The sequence below is a fragment of the Brassica rapa genome, chromosome A04, assembly GCF_000309985.2.
Source record: "Brassica rapa cultivar Chiifu-401-42 chromosome A04, CAAS_Brap_v3.01, whole genome shotgun sequence".
NCBI lineage: Eukaryota > Viridiplantae > Streptophyta > Magnoliopsida > Brassicales > Brassicaceae > Brassica > Brassica rapa.
Genome location: NC_024798.2, coordinates 7,333,725 through 7,352,960, shown reverse-complemented (window position 1 = coordinate 7,352,960; position 19,236 = coordinate 7,333,725). Strand labels below are relative to the sequence as shown.

The 19,236-nt window shown below is 33.8% G+C and overlaps 1 protein-coding gene and 2 long non-coding RNA genes across 3 annotated transcripts; 2 read left to right on the top strand and 1 right to left on the bottom strand.

The window, feature by feature from the left end:
- The first annotated feature begins 9,536 nt into the window (after positions 1–9,536).
- LOC117133459 lies at positions 9,537–11,983 on the top strand. Its single transcript, XR_004457289.1, has 2 exons — positions 9,537–11,502; positions 11,574–11,983. It is a non-coding gene; the product is annotated as an uncharacterized LOC117133459 (long non-coding RNA).
- Positions 11,805–14,926, bottom strand: LOC103849205 (glutamine synthetase, chloroplastic). Its single transcript, XM_009126019.3, has 12 exons — positions 14,673–14,926; positions 13,958–14,207; positions 13,803–13,842; positions 13,611–13,714; positions 13,470–13,518; positions 13,276–13,382; positions 13,102–13,189; positions 12,879–13,007; positions 12,686–12,760; positions 12,348–12,599; positions 12,208–12,268; positions 11,805–12,122 (listed from the first exon to the last, which is right to left on the bottom strand). Exons 2-12 carry the CDS (start codon positions 14,197–14,199, stop codon positions 11,983–11,985), a joined length of 1,287 nt encoding a protein of 428 aa, XP_009124267.1. The 5' UTR covers positions 14,200–14,207; positions 14,673–14,926; the 3' UTR covers positions 11,805–11,982.
- Positions 14,927–15,180: 254 nt separating this feature from the next.
- LOC117133460 lies at positions 15,181–19,216 on the top strand. Its single transcript, XR_004457290.1, has 2 exons — positions 15,181–16,831; positions 16,957–19,216. It is a non-coding gene; the product is annotated as an uncharacterized LOC117133460 (long non-coding RNA).
- The last annotated feature ends 20 nt before the right edge of the window (positions 19,217–19,236 follow it).

Genomic DNA, 19,236 nt, shown 5'->3' with positions numbered 1-19,236 from the left:
TGTTCAGCAAACCATCTGGTCAGCATAACCCGTATCGATTCTAATATTCGAACAATGTTTAGACCTCTTGCATGCGACAATGGTCTGTTCATTGATTCCGCTATGTTTGTAGTCATCAAATTGTACCTCTCGCCCGGGAAATGAACACGCGTCCACAGGCGGACATCAGCTCTTTGGAGGTAGCCGTGGAGGGCAGGATGAATCGCTTCAATCTCCTCGAAAATCGCAGTAAAGTCAGACATCCTAAAACATCTTGCCGCTTTCTTCACTAGACGGAATGTTTCTTTTCCTTTGTACCGTCCCAATATGTTCTTATATAAATGGTAGGTGCATATTCCCCGAGCAGCCAACGGATACACATTTCTAATTGCTTTCCCTATCGAGTTATGCCTGTCCGAGATTATCGCAAGACCCTCGTCGTCAGGAATCAGAAGTTTTAGTTGCATAAAAAAACAATGCCACGAATCATCATTTTCTGTGTCAACCACTGCGAAGGCTATTGGAAAAATCTGGAAGTTACCGTCCTGAGCTAGTGCTGTGAGTAGTGTCCCTTTGTATTTACCAATGAGAAACGTACCGTCGACTACAACAACTTTGCTTATGAAAGGAAACCCATTAACGCTCGCACCAAAGGCAAGAAACACATACATGAATCTTCCAAGCTCATCGATTTGAAGATGCGTAACTGTACTTGGATTTGCCCTTCTTATCATGTATAAGTAAGAAGGCAAGCTTTCAAACCCACACTCAGGTGTTCCCTCATCGATTTCCCTTACAAATTTCAACTTCCGGTGTGATTTCTAATAATCCATCTGTTCACATGAAAAAACGATCCTTATTACACAGCCACATCAAATAATTAAGACAGCCATAACATACTTAATAACTCAACCCTATTTTACTATAACTCGACCGCATCTAAATATATAGTAACCTAGTCGAATTGTATGATTATGTCAGCATGTACATTTGACATTACTCAGCCGTGACGTTAAAAATAACTTAGCCACAACAAAGTAATTACTTTTATACCAAATTTCTTAGTGAAAGCTATTCCGACGCTCGTAGGGCGAACGGCCGGACCAACGTCGCCGAGAAAATTCTTGTACAACATACCTAAAATATCCGGTGTTGCTTGTCGAGATCGATTAGAACGCTCTGTGCAGGAACATGTATGCTTCGAATCGTAAATACGAACAAAAAACGCCTTGGATTCTCCTAGGGTAGAAGCATGAACTCTCCAGAAACATCCATCAACCCAACACTTAACAACGTATGATGTCGGGGTTGATGTTTCTACATCAAAATCAAATTTATACCTCATTGTAAGAAGTTTAAGTCGTCTCTCCAAATCGTCTTTACTATCGTAACGTTGACCTACCGCAATGTCTATCGACGACATATCCAAACTTAGAACCTCCAGATTCCCTTTAGATCTGCTCACCGAGAAGTTCTGATATCTCTTTTTGGGAGTTAGCGTTGGTGAATCTTCGTCATCTGTAGGAGACTCACCATATGAGCTGAAGTTATCATCTTCAGATGACGCACCGTCTGAATCGTCGAACATATCAAATTGGCTTTCAAATTCATCATCTTCTTCGTTTTCTTCGCCTATTTCATCTTCTCCGACTACGTCATGTTGTTCTCCTTCGACATTACTAAAGCAGTCATTCTCATTGTCCTCTTGTTCCTTCTCCAAACTACAACCATCGTAACTCCCACTGTAATTTTCGTCTCTGGACTCAACTACTGAAGCTTCTGCTTCTGCTTCTGAGCTAAGACGCAAAAATGTTTTACTCTTCTCGCTTGCTCTGTTCTCCGTAATCTCCACACAGAGACGTAGTCGTTCGATTTTCTTCAGGCTTAGAAAACCTTGCAATTGCCGAGTATTGGACACGTAAAATGGTGGAGTGTCGTGCGCCATCATTTTCAATGCTTTATTCGAGAACATGTAGCTAAGCTGAATATGATCCTTCAAATCATTCAATCCGTAATCTTCGAGAACAGACTTTACGAAATCTTCATGTGTTGTTTTCTCATCTAAATGAAGAACTTTACACCCTCTACTGTCGACGTTAAACACATATTTGTTTTTCTTAATCCAGTTACCGGAAACAATAATTACCGGATCTATAACCAATTGAGAAAGATGAAGACGATAGATAACTAAAATAAAGAAGAACATGAACAGTCTCATAAAGCAAGTTATAAATTTCGTTTGTTAGTGATGACATGGCAAGGAGTTTGTTGACATGGCAGATTCCGAGACTGTATCTTGGATTTTTTTACAAAACTCAGCCAAAAAGTTAACATTAACTCAGCCTTTAAGTAACAACAACTCGGCTATCACGTATTTAATTAACCCACTTATACTCGAGTTTAATAACACTCCAACAAAATATCTCAGTCATTATGAAACTAAAACTCAGCCGTAATTGAAGAGAACCCTTTTTACAAAAATCAGCTGTAATTAAAAGAAAACAACCCAGCCATAATGTAAAATATAAACCAGCCGTAATAATGTCACAGCAAAGAACATAAAAAGAGAAAAGATTCTGATAGAATACATCTTCACCACTCCCTTGTGTCCATAATCACGCTCATCGGTTCAAACTCATGGAAGAAGAGCCTCAACTCATTGATCCAGAAACAGCGGTTACACATTTTGTCACCCTTACAGTTTTCAATGTACCACAAGACCCAATCTCGCTCCATAACAGAAACACACTGGCAACTATAGAACGAAGGAACAATGGTTGAAATGAACTCGTCCCTCTTTGCCAGAAACTCGTGATTGTGCGACAAACCTCATGCCCATTTTAGAGATCGAACTAGTTTCCCGACCCTGTCAAATGATTCCCTCATAAAATGAGCAAAATACTCCTCATCACCCCAAAATATTTTTCTAGTCATTGCGTATGTATACACAGCACGCTCATATCCTTCATCCGCTGCAAGCTTCGTGAAAGCAAGTCCTTCTTCCTGAAGGTTAAATGTGAAGAAAAACTGTACACCCTTCATATAAAGTGTGCTTGGATTTCTCTCTGCGTAACAAGTTTTAAACAACTCAGGAGGCATATTGAGTCTCATGGGAACGGATAACACATCGTAAAAATGGTTTACCCTGCTCTGCTCTGCTAACGCCTTCATCGTCTTGCACGATGCTCTTAGGCCATAGAGATCTGTGAAGGAGTTACCGGCCACACGTTCAACCACTAACGACTGAACCTCTTCAGGCAATTCAAGTATCAGGAAATAATCCATTAATGTAATGTTCATATAACTAAGCAAATATATTTTAAATAACTCAGCCATGTTGGTTAATATAACATCGACGCCTTCGTAGAGATCGAGACGGTAATAATTTATTATTTAACTCATAATATAACTCAGCCATTAATATTAACATAACTCAACCGTTAATATTTTCGGTTTTATCATGGCCCATCGAGATTTAGGTTTGATACTTTGGGACGGCTGAGTGCGGAAAATACGGCTCAGAACTAATATCGAGGCTTTTATAACATCGAGACGATACTTTAGTATTTAAAAAACTGATTTAACATTCCCGGTAATCCTTTTTTATAATATTAAACGCCTTATAATAATGGGACGTTTCGTCTTTCTTGATTTGACGGCTCAGAACTAATATCGAGGCTATTTATAACATGGAGACGATAATCACGAGGAGTTAAAAAGTTAAATAAGGCAGAAATTAACGATAACTCAGTCGTAATACGAAAATATTAAAATTCATACGTCAGCCGTTATACTAATCAAGAAAACACAATATAATCGTAACATGTTTATATAACTCAGTCGTAATGTAAAACATTAAAACCCAAAACCCAGCCGTTATACAAAACATTTATACCCAATTCTTTTCATCGTCTCTCTTGCTCTGTCATTCCGATTCATTTCGTCATCCTTGTTCTCCGTAAACTGGTGGAGTGTCGTTCGTTGAATACATATCTGTTGTTGCGAATTCAATCTGTTGTTCTCAATTCATTCAATCTGTAATCATCGAGTACAGACTTTGTGAATTCTTCATGTCGGCGTTGAATACATATCTGTTTTTCTTAATCCAGTTACCATAAACAATAATTACCGGATCCATAAGATCTCGGAGAAAGATGAAGAATAAGATGAAGAAGATAGATATATAGATAGATAAAGAAGATGAAAAAAAAGATGAACAGACAGACAAACGTAGTTGTAAAGTAGTTCGTTAGCAATGACATGGCAAATCCGAGTTGATGACATGGCGGATGACATGAAAAATCGGTTAATCAGCCGACAAACAAATATATAAATCAGCCTACGTAAATCAGCTCTCAACTACAATGTAAGTCAGCCAAACCATGGAAATATTTCAGTAATTAATCTTTTGATCCTTAATCAGCCGTAATCAAGATGAAAAACGATAAATCAGCCGTTTCGTCACATAGATCAGCCATCAAACGAATGATATTCTAGTAATTAATCTTTCGCTAATAAGTCAGCTGTAACCGAGCTGAGTTTACTGTTAATTCATCCTATTACGGCCGACTTATCATAAACTCAGCTTTAACAACATCACATTAGTCAGCCGTAAATTATATAACTCAGCCACTCGATATTCATTAACTCAGCCGTGGAAACATAACTCAGTCGTCTCTTAGTTACAACTCAGCCAAATTTCCAGAAAACAAACCGCCGATGTATAAGTCAGCCGTAACCTTTGTCTGTAAGTCAGCCTTTTTCTCATAAATCAGCCACATTTTTGTAATTCAGCCGTACCGTCCGGCTGACTTATGTTCTTACGTCAGCCTTTTCCTCTTAACTCAGCCGCGTTTGTTTATTCAGCCGACATGTAGATATAAATCAGCCGTAACGACGTATGTAGCGAATTACGGCTGGCTTAATGAAAACACGGAACATAATTCCTACGTGGCGCCGGGTTTTTGCTTATGTGGCAGTGAAAAGTAATGGCATTCCTGTAAATATGTTTTTTCTCATAACGTAAAAAAAAGACACACTTGGTATTTAAAAAATGCCAGTAATAAAAAAAAGATTTGTATGGTTCTTGTCAATTGCCCTAAACTTTTATATATCTTAGTAAACTTCCCTAACTTTTCCAATACAAAACTTTTGTTTCATAAAAAGAAAATTATAGTTAGAATTTGAACTTAAATGTCTGAGTTTTGATGGCACCTATAATTGAAAGTTTTTTTTATCTTTTTACGCCTCATATTGGGTTTTTTGTTACGCAAAATTATTTTTTTGGTTGACAAAAAACTTATTTAATGAAAATTATAATTTATGTATAGAATTTTGCTTTTTTATTTTTATTTTATTTATGTTTGTATATTATTTATATTTAAATTAGTGCATATAATTTATTTTAATTATAAATCTAAAAAGAGGTAAAATTTTGAATTTTCAAGAGAATATTCGAAATTTAAATGAGAAATAATTATATGAGAAATGTTATATCCAGTTTTATTACTGTGTAGAAGTTTCATTAAAAGTCTTAGGTTTGTGAATAAAGTAAAATTTTATTTTTTTTATTTCAGATATATATATTGTTTTCACTTGTAAAAAGTAAATTTTATGATGAAATGAAAAATACATATACAGTTAAGTTATGCTCTCACATATATTATACGACATACACATAACTTTAAAATAAATTTTTGTATTTTAATTTTGATAAATTTCTTGTCCGTTGAATATATATTATTAGTGATTTTGGTAGCCCAATATTAAATCCCATTCTTTTAAATCACCACTCATACTCCGAAAGTTGAAAAGATGTTGTGTTCGAGATTTTTGTTACTTTCTTGATATTGGATGAGATTATGAATTCTTAAAAAAAGGGATTAACTTCAAAAGTTTATTTAAATCTATCAATTTCCTGAACTATTTAACAAAATTACAATATAATTATTTAAATATAGGTTAAGATCCACGTTGAAATGCAAGATTTTTTATTTATTATTGATACTAGATCGTTTTTCCGCGCTCGCGCGGATAATATACTTTTGAATTTCTTTTTTTTTTCATATTTTATCATATATAAACTATCATCTTAGTTTTAGATTAACTGTGTTTATTTGATCAATTACAACTTACTATTTTTACTTTCATGGTAAATCTTTTATATAAATGAGGAAATTTAGTTTTAAAATTTTATTTATATTAATGTTTTAAAATTTTATTTATATTAATATCATTTATATTAATATCAAATAATTTTCTATTATATGAAATAAAAAACAGTACCCTAACTATCACAGTAAAATTAGGAAGATAGTTTGAATTACCTTTTTTTATTATGTTTGGCAAACTTTACTCTTTTTTTTACGACTGGCAAACGTTACTTATGTATAAGATTTGAAACATTTTAGGGATTAAAAATTTCATATAAGTTAACTCATCAGAACAAAAAAAGTTGTTCAATAATGCACTTGAATTTATTATTATTGCTTTATTTAATTTTTTTTAAAATCGATGATTGATAACTGTTTTAAAACTAAAACCGTTTAAGATTTGTCTATGCATTATTAAATAGTAAAAATATTAAATTATAAAATAATATTAATATTAATTGGAAGTGATGTACTATTAAGTGACCAATATTTTAAATATAGAAAGATTATTTATCCGTACTTTGATATTTCTTAGAAAAATTATTTATTCACCGACCAATAAAAGTCTGCGACCTCATATTCAGTGTTTGAAAAAAAAAGGAAAAAAATAAAATAAAACTTTGCCAAGTCATATTATATTTTTTAAACTAAAAAAAAAATAAAAATAAATAAAAAATAGTAGAAATATTTTTTTTAACATTGTTAACGCCGTCAACAAAACACTAAACCTAAATCCTTTACATTAAATCCTAAACACTAAACCTTAAATTCTTGGGTAAATCCTAAACTCTTGGGTAAACCCTAAATTTTTGAGTAAACTCTAAACTTTTCGCTAAATACTAAGCCATTGGATAAATCCTAAACCTTAGGGCTTAAGGTTAAGGTTTAGAGTTTTGCTGACGGCGTTTAGGATTTAGTGTTCAGTATTTATGATTTAGGGTTTAGGATTTATCCAAAGGATTAGGATTTAATGCTTAGAATTTAGGGTTTTGTGTTTTGCTGACATCGTTAATTATATTAAATAAAATCATTTTTTTAAGGCTAGTACTATTTTATTTATGTTTACTTTTTATTTAAAAAATATAATATAACTTGGCAAATTCATGTTATTTTACGTTTTAAAAAAAATATATGATATGACAAGCTATTATTAGCTGGTGAATCTACGCCCTCGAGGTAAACTAAAAAAACTCTCTTTTTACAATGTGTAGATGTTGTTTTTGTAAATTTGTTCTAATATAATTTTGATAACATTGTAATAAATAAGTCTATATCTTATTTGGTGTTGGACTTCTGTAAATTGAAACACAATTTTGGAGAAACTGTTTGCTAATTAAATACAACGCACAATAGTGTGTGAACCAAAATTTCTTTTGAAAAAATAAATTTTAATATATGGAAGGAAAAAACATCAGAAGCTGCAATTAGACATGAACATCCTTTTTTAGAATTTTTGGAGAAACAAATGTATGTTATGATTTCTGGGAGAATTTTAATTTTAGCTTTTACCCTAAATTTGATATCACTATTAAAATTTATCTTTAAGAGATAACTATTTTCATAAATACTTTAAATTTCTGAAAAACTAAAACTGACATTATAAACTCATTTAAAAATGTTTAAAAATCATTTATAAAATATTTATAAAGGCCCAATCGATAAATAATCTACTAGTATTAAAAGGGGTATATCCTTTATATTTATAGACTTACTTTTTATTAAAAAAAACTAACTGAGATACTAAGGCAACATAAAACAAAAATAGGAAAAACATATGAATAATTCATGAAAACTCTATTATTTTTCTCTTAGGCTATGTCATGTCCAAACGACGGAGAAAAACGACATGTGTGACGGCCACATTGCTGGAAACTAACTCCTCTGTTGTTCCTGGGAGCTAGACGACGGACATTGGTTTTTGTTGATATACTTATGGCAGAAAATATACAGCCGAGACCTTAGGACATGGTAGGAAGGTCAGATCCATTTACTTATCTCATCATCAATTTTTTTCTTCTGACCAGACTTCTTTTTTCTACTGAGATATAAATTGCCTTCTATGTTGAAGGTTTTTACTTTGATAGCACTCGCTTGCTCGTCTCCATATAACTGAAGAGAAACAATGTTCTAAACTTTGCACATTAGCTCAAGCTGTTCAAGACCAATTCCAGGATCACCGGCTGGAGCTGCATAAAATTTTGGTTTTTGAACACATGAGGACACCTGCTAAGGTATATAAAGACTTTTTACTCTACATAAATAACCAGATAATGCAGAGCACACACGCATACAATTAGCGCGAATTACCTTGCTTGCACGTTCACACCCCATATCCACGATTAGTAGCCTAGGAAAGAAAATAAAAGAGCATTCGTTAATCAGTAAGAAGATCTATGTCACATAAATAGCTTGATTCAACATTCAACAGCCGCAAAGTAAACTTACCAAAAGAGCACATGTGACTTATTTCTTGCCCTTGCTGTTTTATTTAAGTCGTGGGTGTAATGGAATCTCCGTGAGGCATTGACACCAGTGCAGATTTCTGCGTTAATGTAATGGAATGTACCAAATAGTAGAGAGGTGCGATTGTTGCATTGACATTTAAATCACTCTGAAAAAAATAAGAGATGGTACGCTAGAATAGCAAATTCCACTTGAGCTTCTGGTATGGTTGGCATTGGCAAAAAGAAAATGTTAAGTTTTGGAAGCAAAACTTAGTCTCATCTGTATTGTTTTTTTGGCTTCAAAGCTTAAATCCAGAATGATTATGAGTTTTAGAGACAAAGAAAAATAATGGAGCTTGTTGGATTTAGCTTTACTGTTATATTGTGTTTGGTGAGGAATCATACCGTTGATGGCCCAGTTACATTGGTCCCTACACATCTCTTCTGTTCCATTGTTTGACTTGTCCAAACATTTGAGTTTATTTTGTCTCAGAAACATCGCAAAATAAAGAGGTCGCTTGACAATTAAAAAAAGAAACAGTCTTAAGTTTTGCTTACTTTCAGTTCAGTTCAAGTAAAGCTTTTTCGGTTAACGCGCTCTGATTCTCTGCATCACCAGGTCTTCTTCCAGCCTTCACCTGTGGGATTTTCTGTACATATGATTTTAGACAATTAGGTCCAGAAAAGATGTAAAAGAGCATAACAAATACACTCTAAATTTTATATGTGTAGGCCACAACATTCTTACGTTTCTTCTTCTAGCAAATTAAAAAATGATTACCTCAAAGACTTCTCTGAATAGCTGCTTTGAGACATTTGATCACTCCTGTCTTACTGCCTAGGATTTGACTGGAGATACATCGGTATGTTTTATGCTTTATTCCTGGCACAAGCCCGAGAAGTTAGATGATGGTAGAAGAGACAATACCTTGATCAAATCAAGAGATATTTCCGTTCTTACATATTTGGGCAAAACCTTTCAAGATCTTATTGACCTCTGAAACAGTGACGGTTTCATCATCTTCTTCCTATTCGTCGTCCTCAGACCAACACAGTTCGCTGAAGCTAGGGAAGAAGAACCGGCCCAATTCCATACGACGCCATAGACGCCAGCACCCTTAGGATTCTTTTCCCTGACCAGTTCCTCTAGTCTGTTGATTAGTCTTCTTAAACATGATTTCAACTATTTCTTGTCAAGAAAAATATGACTGAAGAGAAAGTTAAGAAGACAATGAAGAGATCGGCCGATTTGATCGCCATCAGAGAAGAGAAAGTTAAGGGGACAGTGAAGAGATTGCCTGATTTTGCGAGGATCAGAGTATCAAAGAAAGGATTTATATAAGGTAAAAATCAGGGATTTGGAACGGTTGCATGGGTCAGATTGTAGCTGTAAAGAAGGGAGTTTAATGAGAAAGATTGGTGGAGACGGACGTTACATAAGAGAATCGGAAATGGTGGTAAACGTTTGCGTTTCTACGATGGGTACGAAGCAGGTGAAGTTGATGAGTTGCTTAGGGCTGATAATGTGTACATATTAGCCCACACGAAAGCCCGGTAACTTAGAAACTTGACTTGATGCTTAATGAAGATGACGTGACAAAACTGAGCCTCTCTATTGGTTGATTTTTTAAACCAACATGGACACTTTCTATGTGCATCTTATTTTCCTTTTAGTATAGTTTAGATTAGACCAAAAGATTACATGAATTATAGCCATTGGTTGTTTCCCATGAAAGTTGCATTTATGATTTCATAAAATATAAAATGTTGAACAACCAAAGCAACTACTTTAGCTAGATTTGCAAAATAACTAACGTTTAAGATTTGCAAGGCAATGACATCAACTTGTAATCTTTAGGTTTTCTAATGTATATAAAATCAACCAATGAATTTGACCCCAAAAAAAATCAACCAATGAATTTAACTGATGTTGTTAGGTGATTAACCAATGAATTAAAATTTACCCATTAATTAGGAACAAAATCTGTAAAAATAAGCAAGTGGGCCTGATTTTAAATAAGTGATTGATAACAATATATTAGTTTACCATTAATGGATGAGTGAGATTAGGTTGTAATTATCAAATAAAATCAAAAACAAATCTTTTTTAACGCTGATTTAATATGATATTACAATTATAAGAAATATTACATAGACAATTAGACAACAGACAAAACTACATGTCTTATGAAGATTTACACCTAACTGCATCACCTGAGCCGTCTTTATGAAGATTCACATTTGGCCGGATTTACTTGTACCATGTTGGTAAGTTTTTCTTTCGTAGTCTGCATATGTGTTTGATAAATCTCTTTCTCCCGGAATTGAAACATAGACCTCTTATAATGTTGCAATCTACAAGAAATTGCATAGCCTAAGATTCAAAACCAAACTTGAATGTAAAAACCTTTAAACTTTAACCATTAGACTATAGTGCTTCCATGGCAAAATCTTATTTATACTTCGGTTTTAATGTAGGAACTTTTATGAAATAGTTCGATCTCTTGTACTCAACATTTTAAACGAATTATGATTGGTTTGATTTATTTTCTGTAAGGTATGTAGGTAGCGTTTCATAAAGTTTGAGTCTTACCTAAAACGTTACGTACACAAATTCGATTGTGCAAGTTTGGGACCCATATATCTCTTAACATTGTGCCTCTGTCTTTCAGCATTGCATTTAGATCAAAATCAGTTGTAGATTCTTCCTCAAACGTCAAACCAGAACAATTTGGGAGGATCTTGACCATACACCATTTTAAATGTTGTTTTGTATGCAGAGACAAACAAAACAAGGTACACCAGAATTCAACCCAACGACAAAATACTTAAACAAGCCTTCAAATAAGCAGAAGCAAAGCATTTTTAATAGGTCTCTAAGCATCTATTGAAAACTTTTATTTGACCATTACTTTGTGGATCATAAGGTAATAAACATCAAGACAGTACCTGCCTTACGAAAATTTCCATGCTTAAAAGTTCAATCGTGGTCCAAAAGAAATCAAAACTGTATAAGCCTCATAAAATGAGTATACTTTCTCAGATGATCAATGACCACAAGTATCACATTTGCCTCTTCATATTTTGGAAGGCCTTTATTGAAACCCATGGACGCTTCTGACCATATTTGTGATGGAAGTTAGATTGGGTGAAGTAACCCGGCTGGTTCATTCGAAGCCGTATATAAAATCACATTAGCCATGATGACACTACTAGGACAAGATCTTAAAGTAAGACCATAAACAACCAATAGAAAAGGATGAACATTGTCCACGAAATTCTGGGTTTTTTAAACAATGCAAATGAAAAAAAAAGAGACAAGAATGTCGTAATCCGAACACGTGTTCTAAACAACACTGATGATCCCGGGAAGACCACATAAACAGACATGTGTGTTCATTAATAAATTAAACTTTTAAAGAAAGCTTCTGAGCAGCAAGTGCTTCAGCCTCAAGGGTTGGCTCCCAGAGAAGTGTGGTCTCTGCCAACAGTGAAGTCACAATGTATGGATCCATGTTAGACGCTGGACGCCGATCTTCCAAGTAACCTATACTCCAATTTCACAACGATATATAATATGTTAGCAAATGTATAGATAGCATAAGAATAACAAAACAATCCAGAATAAGTACCTTTTCCTTTCTTCTCGGTATCACGTCCCACACGAATTGAGCATCCACGGTTAGCCACTCCCTGCCAAGTCCAAGTTTAATGCAAATAAGCATACTAAACGTAATGATATCTTGTATATTGGATATACTGATATACATACCCATGAGAATTGGTCGATACTGGCTGTCTCGTGCTTTCCGGTCAACCTTCTCTCATTGCCTTCACCGTAGGCACTGATGTGCTCCATGTGACGAAGCGAGAGGTTCAAGATTGCCTTTTTAATCACCTCAAATCCTCCGTCCTCTCTCATGCTCTTTGTGCTGTAATTGGTATGGCAACCAGCACCGTTCCAGTCACCCTCAATCGGTTTGGGATCAAGTGTTAGGACAACACCAGCTTGTTCTGTGATTCTCTGCAAAAACAAACGTAATAAACAGTTAGTTGTAATAGCTTAACTCTTACTCCCTCAGTTTCTCTATAAATGAGACTTTTAATTACCTCAAGAAGGTATCTAGCACACCAAACGTGATCACCTGCTTCGATTCCTACGCTCGGGCCAACTTGGAATTCCCACTGAACAAATATTTATTGGCAACATTGTAAAAATAAGAAAAATTAATAATCGTAGAATATATATTATTAGAAAAAAAATAATTTATTAACAGAAGCTTCATTGAGGAAAAAAGGAGACCTGTCCTGGCATAACTTCACCATTAGTACCACTGATGTTAATTCCAGCATATAAACAAGCTTTGTAATGAGCATCTGAAATGTCACGGCCCCAAGACTTTTCAGCTCCAACTCCACAGTAGTAAGGACCCTGCCACCATCCAGAAAATATTGGTTAGTTTTTTTTTATTTTATTTTTTAATTTTGAAAACCAAACATAAGTTTTAGCTTGACTCGGTTATCACCTGGGGACCAGGATACGCTCCAACGGGCCAACCCAAAGGCCAGTTCACGTTTGGCTGAAGTAAAGTATACTCTTGTTCAATGCCAAACCTGAAATCATGATAAAGAGTATGCAGACTTAAATGGAATTGGAGGCAAACATAAAATAAATGAGATTTTTTCGTGTAATGACAAACCATGGAATCTCTTCATTGACCTTCTTGTTGCTGAAAATCTCAGCAGCTCTTGCACGTTTGTTTGTTGGAATTGGCTCACCAGCTGGTGTGTAGGTATCACAGATAACCTTCACGTAAATAAAAGCTCAATAATTAGAGACTGACTACAAAAAAAAATGTTGCATATACTATACAAAGTCAAATGACACACATACCAATATGTTATTGCCTCCACGGAAAGGATCCCTGAAGATAGCTTGCGGACTAATTAACAACAGCATCAGTACACGAATATGAGTTAATGAAATAAATATCGAACGAGAGAAATGTTAACACAGCCTTGAGAAAAGTCTTACTAGAGAATCACTTCACTATCTTCACCAGGTGCTTGTCCGGTACTTGAACCATCATAGTTCCACTTGGGAAGTTCAGAAGGATCTTCCACGGGCTTTTCAAGCGTCTGAAATTTTCAAGAAACCATTCATTTATCTATTAGAATCATAGACTCTAGTATAAAATTTACTACAAAGTCTATTACAGTATCATACCCTTGACTTGCTCCTAAGGTCAATTCCAGATCCGCCAATCCTATTCAAAAAAAAAGGACAGGAATCTTATATTAGAACTGAGATGAGAAACATACGCCATCCACTCATTGACAAATCAGGTTTATGAAAAAAATTGCGGGTTGATAATACCATACCAGATGTACTCAGCGATGATCCGGTCAGTGAAAGGTTTGGTGTCTAGATTGAGAAGACTCTCAACTCTGTTGATTGTGCTGTTATCAGATTGGAGAGCCATCACTTTGAAGCTTCTGACTTTGCTGCTGCTCTGTTTCTTCTGTTTCAACACAACCGAGTTCCATAACTTTGACGATGCAATGGAGCTGGGTTTAGTCAATCTCATTTGACATGTTGGAGAGGCTGCCAAGATCTGCGCCATTTTGATCCCTGTTCAAAATGAAAAGGTAGTATCCACCAAACCCAAATCAAGATTCCATAACTTTATCCAATAAGACTAAAATGGGATCAAGGTTTGTGACTTTTTGTTCTGAATCGTCAAGATTCTTGACCAATACTGATTAAACTCACTAAAAGGTGATTAGAAAGTAACCAAAATGCATTAAGTCAAAGGGAAAAGACAAAGAGATTCAATTAAAATACCAAAAAGTGTGATGATCCTTGTTGATATTAACTCAAAAAAGAAGAGAACTATAGATTAATTAGTAAGTGGTGGACCCGAGATCTACTGTAATCCACCTTTTTAGAAGCCAGATTAGCAAAGAAAGACAGAGTTCAACTTTTTATTACATTAATTGTTTAAAAGATTCTCTGACCAGAAACAGATGGGTTTCTAAATCCAGTAACAAGATCGGATCAAATGCAGGAAAGATGTAATAAGAACAGAGGAAGTACCTGGAACTTGAAGAAGACTCTAACTCTGATATCAGGAGACTTGAGTGTTTGCAACAAATGGCAAAGGAAGAGTTGACAAATATGAAAGAGAAGCCTTAGAATTATAATAGAAATAAATAAAATTAAAAAGAATATATATTTTTTAAAAGAAGGGATATAGTGAAATGGCTTTTGCAAAAGAGATAGGGGTGTGCTCTACGAGTGGTGCAAATTTGAGTTTCAGTTTTGTTTTTGTTTTTTGGTAAATGCTCTGCAGATAAGGGTGTCCTTCGGCCTCTCAAGTTCAATACTACAATGTATCAAATCTTGTATGTACACACGTGTTGATACATACATAATACTTGTAAACATATACATAGAAGAATATGTAAACTCTTGTCCATGTTCTGATAGTTAATGAGAATCAGATGATTTTGTTCTGTTTATAATAGATATTATAACTAATAATGAATACCCATAGAATCTTAAAACTGTTCCATGATTTTGCCAGATCTTTTACCAAAATTACCAGATATTTAATTAGACAAAAATCGAATTCCAAAAGTCATAACTGCAATTTCTCGTCTAAAAAAAAAGAAAATGTCCAAAAAAATGCAAGGAAAAATCAAAGTCGGAGTACCTCGACCAGTGAAATTTCCCTACAATTTTTGTCTCCGGCCTCCAGATGAACAACTCTTAATTAAAAATAGAAAAATAAACTACCTTCAACTATACCGACAGATCTACGGGATTACGAATCCAATAAAGACCCTATACTCATTATGCCAAAAAGACATAAAAACGACTGTCTCTCCCAACTTCTCACAATGAGATACTTACTATTGGGTTTCCATATGGTCCATGCCCTTAGAAGAATCGTCATGTAAGTACTACCCACACACATTGAGAAGGTATGACTCTGGTTGATCATATTGCCCAATTTATCTCCCGACATCTCTTACAAAATCGAAAGATAATTATTATATTTCACAATAATGAAGGATCTAACCTAATTTTCCGACTACATGGACCTATAAAAGGGACTTTTAAACCATATAACAAGGGATGGACGATTGTACACCTCAACTTTAGCAGAATCAACTAGAACTAGGATTTTCGGGCTTATAAGTTGTAATTCTTGTTCTAACAAATCAATAAAACATTATGATTGATACTTGTTTTTGTTCAATTGATTATTTACGGTTTCCATAGAATTACGAAGAGTTCTGTGTTATTTTACCTTAATAAACGGATCAACAAAATACATAATCAAAATTTTATATGATCAAATAAAATAATTTGAGCCATATATACTATGAAAAATATATAAAACACTTATTTATATTGCCTTTTTAGTTCACTTCAAATAAAAAAAGTTTAATTGTTGTTTACGTAGTATATGTTTCGAAAATGACATATCGGCACTAAAAATTAAGAATTTGGAAAGACTAAACCCAAAATGCATAATCTACATATAATTAGGTGTTCAATTTTTTTTCTAATCTATATTTGTTCTGTGACTTTCAGAGACCATCTGCGGTTTGGAATTCTAACACCCTTCAATCGAATAGACAGAGCCCATTAAATCATTAATCATCAAGAATAGACCTCTTGTACTTTGCAAGGTAAAGAATCAGTAGACGCTCTGCTTTGTTTTTGGTTGTGTTGTAACGATTATACACAGCTTCCTTTGAACATAATAATTTCTTGGACTTCGTGGTGATGTCAGATCTTTATTCCCTGTAAAGGTATTATAATCTTTAATTTTCCTTTTAATATAATATTTTTTCATGATCTATGAAAGATGAATTCGAGATCAAAATATTTAGCTCAAAAGTAGGATGAAATGAGTTGGTAAATTGGCTTCATTGTTAAAGTTATGATTAAATATGAAGATTATAGACAATTGTTAACTAGAGAAATCGGATTGACTTGATTGTCGAAGGTCTGTTAAAATTCTCGATTTATAAATACATAATATTTGAAGACGTAAGTGCTTTTCAGACACCATGTATTAGTAATATAGACCAGCCCCTCTTTATGGAAAAACAGGGGGACAGGGGACGGAAATGATATACAAAAGTTCAGGCGGAGACATGGTGAAGGAGAGAGAGATGAGAATCAGTTGTAACATCAGTGAGCAAAGAGAAGGCACACTAATCAGTTAGTCAAAGTAAAATGTACGTGTTCTTATTTGATATGATTATATCATAAGTTTTATAAATTGGATCATATTTTTTTATACAATGATCATATAATGATATTAACCTTTTTAAATGTGTCACATGATATTGGACGTGGAAAGAACCAAGTACCAGTAATCAAGCTGCAAAAGAAGACAACAACCTAGAATGGACAACAGACTTATAATACGGTTAGTAATTATCTAAACTATTGTAACTAGTTTGTAATGCGAAAGGAAAGTAGGAAATTCTATAATAAGTTATTAGATTGGAGAACCCTGCCTTAAGTTTAGATGTTTAGTTTTTACTTGCCTGAATGATGCATAACAGTTTTTATGATAATGATAATCTTATATAAGATCAGTTTTAATTCGATATGGTTTTAAATTACCAAAGAGAATTCATACATTTGTCCAAATGAAAAGAATTACAATCTTGTTGAAACAAATGTTTGAAAAAAGAAAAGCAAATGTAGTTTGCATATATAAAAATAAACTTTCTGAATCAGCAAGCATTCTTCCACCATAAATTTGCAAAGATCAAAACATCAAGTTAATTTAAATTATTATTCTTTATTGGATATACAATACAAACGCATAATTTTTTTTAAAACACATCCAAACATAAACCGTATAAGACATCTAAACAAACATAAAATACATACCTTATGACCTATGTTGCTGTTAAAGGTTGTCGAAAACTTCTTTGAAAACCACATTCATATTTTTTTCTGAGGTTTGCCACCTTCGTCTGAAATCAAAATTTTCAGCTGGTGGGCAAACATTTAGAAACCATCTCAAAGGTCCAAACGATGTGTTCTGTCTCCACAAATGTATGCACTTAATTTAAACTCGCCAGTTGTTCTTATAAGGCCTGAGTTTTGAGAGAGGAGTAAAAGTAGTCATCGCAGACATTTTAGGAGGTTCTGCTTAAAATGATATGGTTTTCACGTTATTGGTGAGGAGACATATTTTTTTTTTAACACTGAATACTTCAATATAACAAAGTCCTGGAGGACAACGAGGGAGAACCCCTGAGATACATAATATTCCAGAGCCGAAGGAAAAATAAAGCTAAACTTATGCAAGATAAAAGAGTACCAGTAGGTATTTAAAGGTTGTAATCAACGATATCAGAAAGGAGGTTAATAATGGCTAAAGAGAAAGCCAGTACCCCTTTCAGCAGCAGAGTTTAGATGCTATTTGCATCCTCTTCCAGCATCTTGTGAAGCCAACAAGGACCTCCTGCAGCAACATATGACTGTGGTCGTGGCCCAAGGATTGCGCTCTCTGCTATGCTCTTAGCTATTCTGTTCATGTGGGCTGAGACATGGAAGACTGCCCACTTCTCAAAGCGATTAAGGAGCTCCAATATCTTCAGTATCAAGGGTGATAGATCAGGAAACCGGAGGGGGTTTAACAAAGCTTCTCGCACTTCTATAGAGGAGACATATATATAGCTAGTTAGGAAAGGGTAGGGTAAATGCCATCTAATTATGAAAGATTTTGTTAGTTGTGATCTTATAGCATTAAAAAGCGAATGTACTATTCGATTAGATTCCAAAATTCATTTGTTTATTAAAAAATTGTTGTAATAACATGATTACTGGTATTTAATGAGTATATATTTTACGTGATTTGCATGATTTGAATAAAAAAAAGAATCTTGTGGTAGTTGATTGATATCATAATTGTTGTGATGATTGCTTAGATATAAGAAAATATATTGCAAGGTAATTTCGTTTAGGAAACTAAGAAATGATTATTTTTTTATTTTGAACTTGATAATTTATAGTGCTTAATGCGTATTTTTTTTACATTTCACTGAGTTTAGATTACATAATTTCTAGTAATAATGATATTTAATAAGATAATATCTTTTTCTTCAGGCTTTCTGAAGGTATATAAAAATATATGGGAATAATGATATATATTATATTATTATGTTGTATGTAAATGTAATCAAATGAATTTTGTTAAGTTCTAATATACTGATTTTGATTCTGCAGAGAAAGATTAACTGAGGTATCATCACAATGGAATTCGATGGTTTAGTAAAATTATGAAAATATATGTAGGAATGTATCTATTGACTTATCTGATTCTGTAGACCAAGAGGAATCCAGGTATAACGATACGCAGGAAAGTAGCTATTATATTTAGATGGTCTTGAAATGTTAGTTTATTAATGGTTTAGTGATTTTATGGTTCATAACTAAGAACAAACTACTGTGTCTAGTAATGTTATGGTTTACAATGGTTTAATAATTAATGGTTGTGTTTTGTATGCAAGTGGCATGAGATGGTAAATTTTGAGCAAAACTCAAAGCTATTTCCTATTTGTACTCATGTTTTAGTAATTTAGATTTAAACTCTTCATTAATGACACTTTTGTCATTTAAC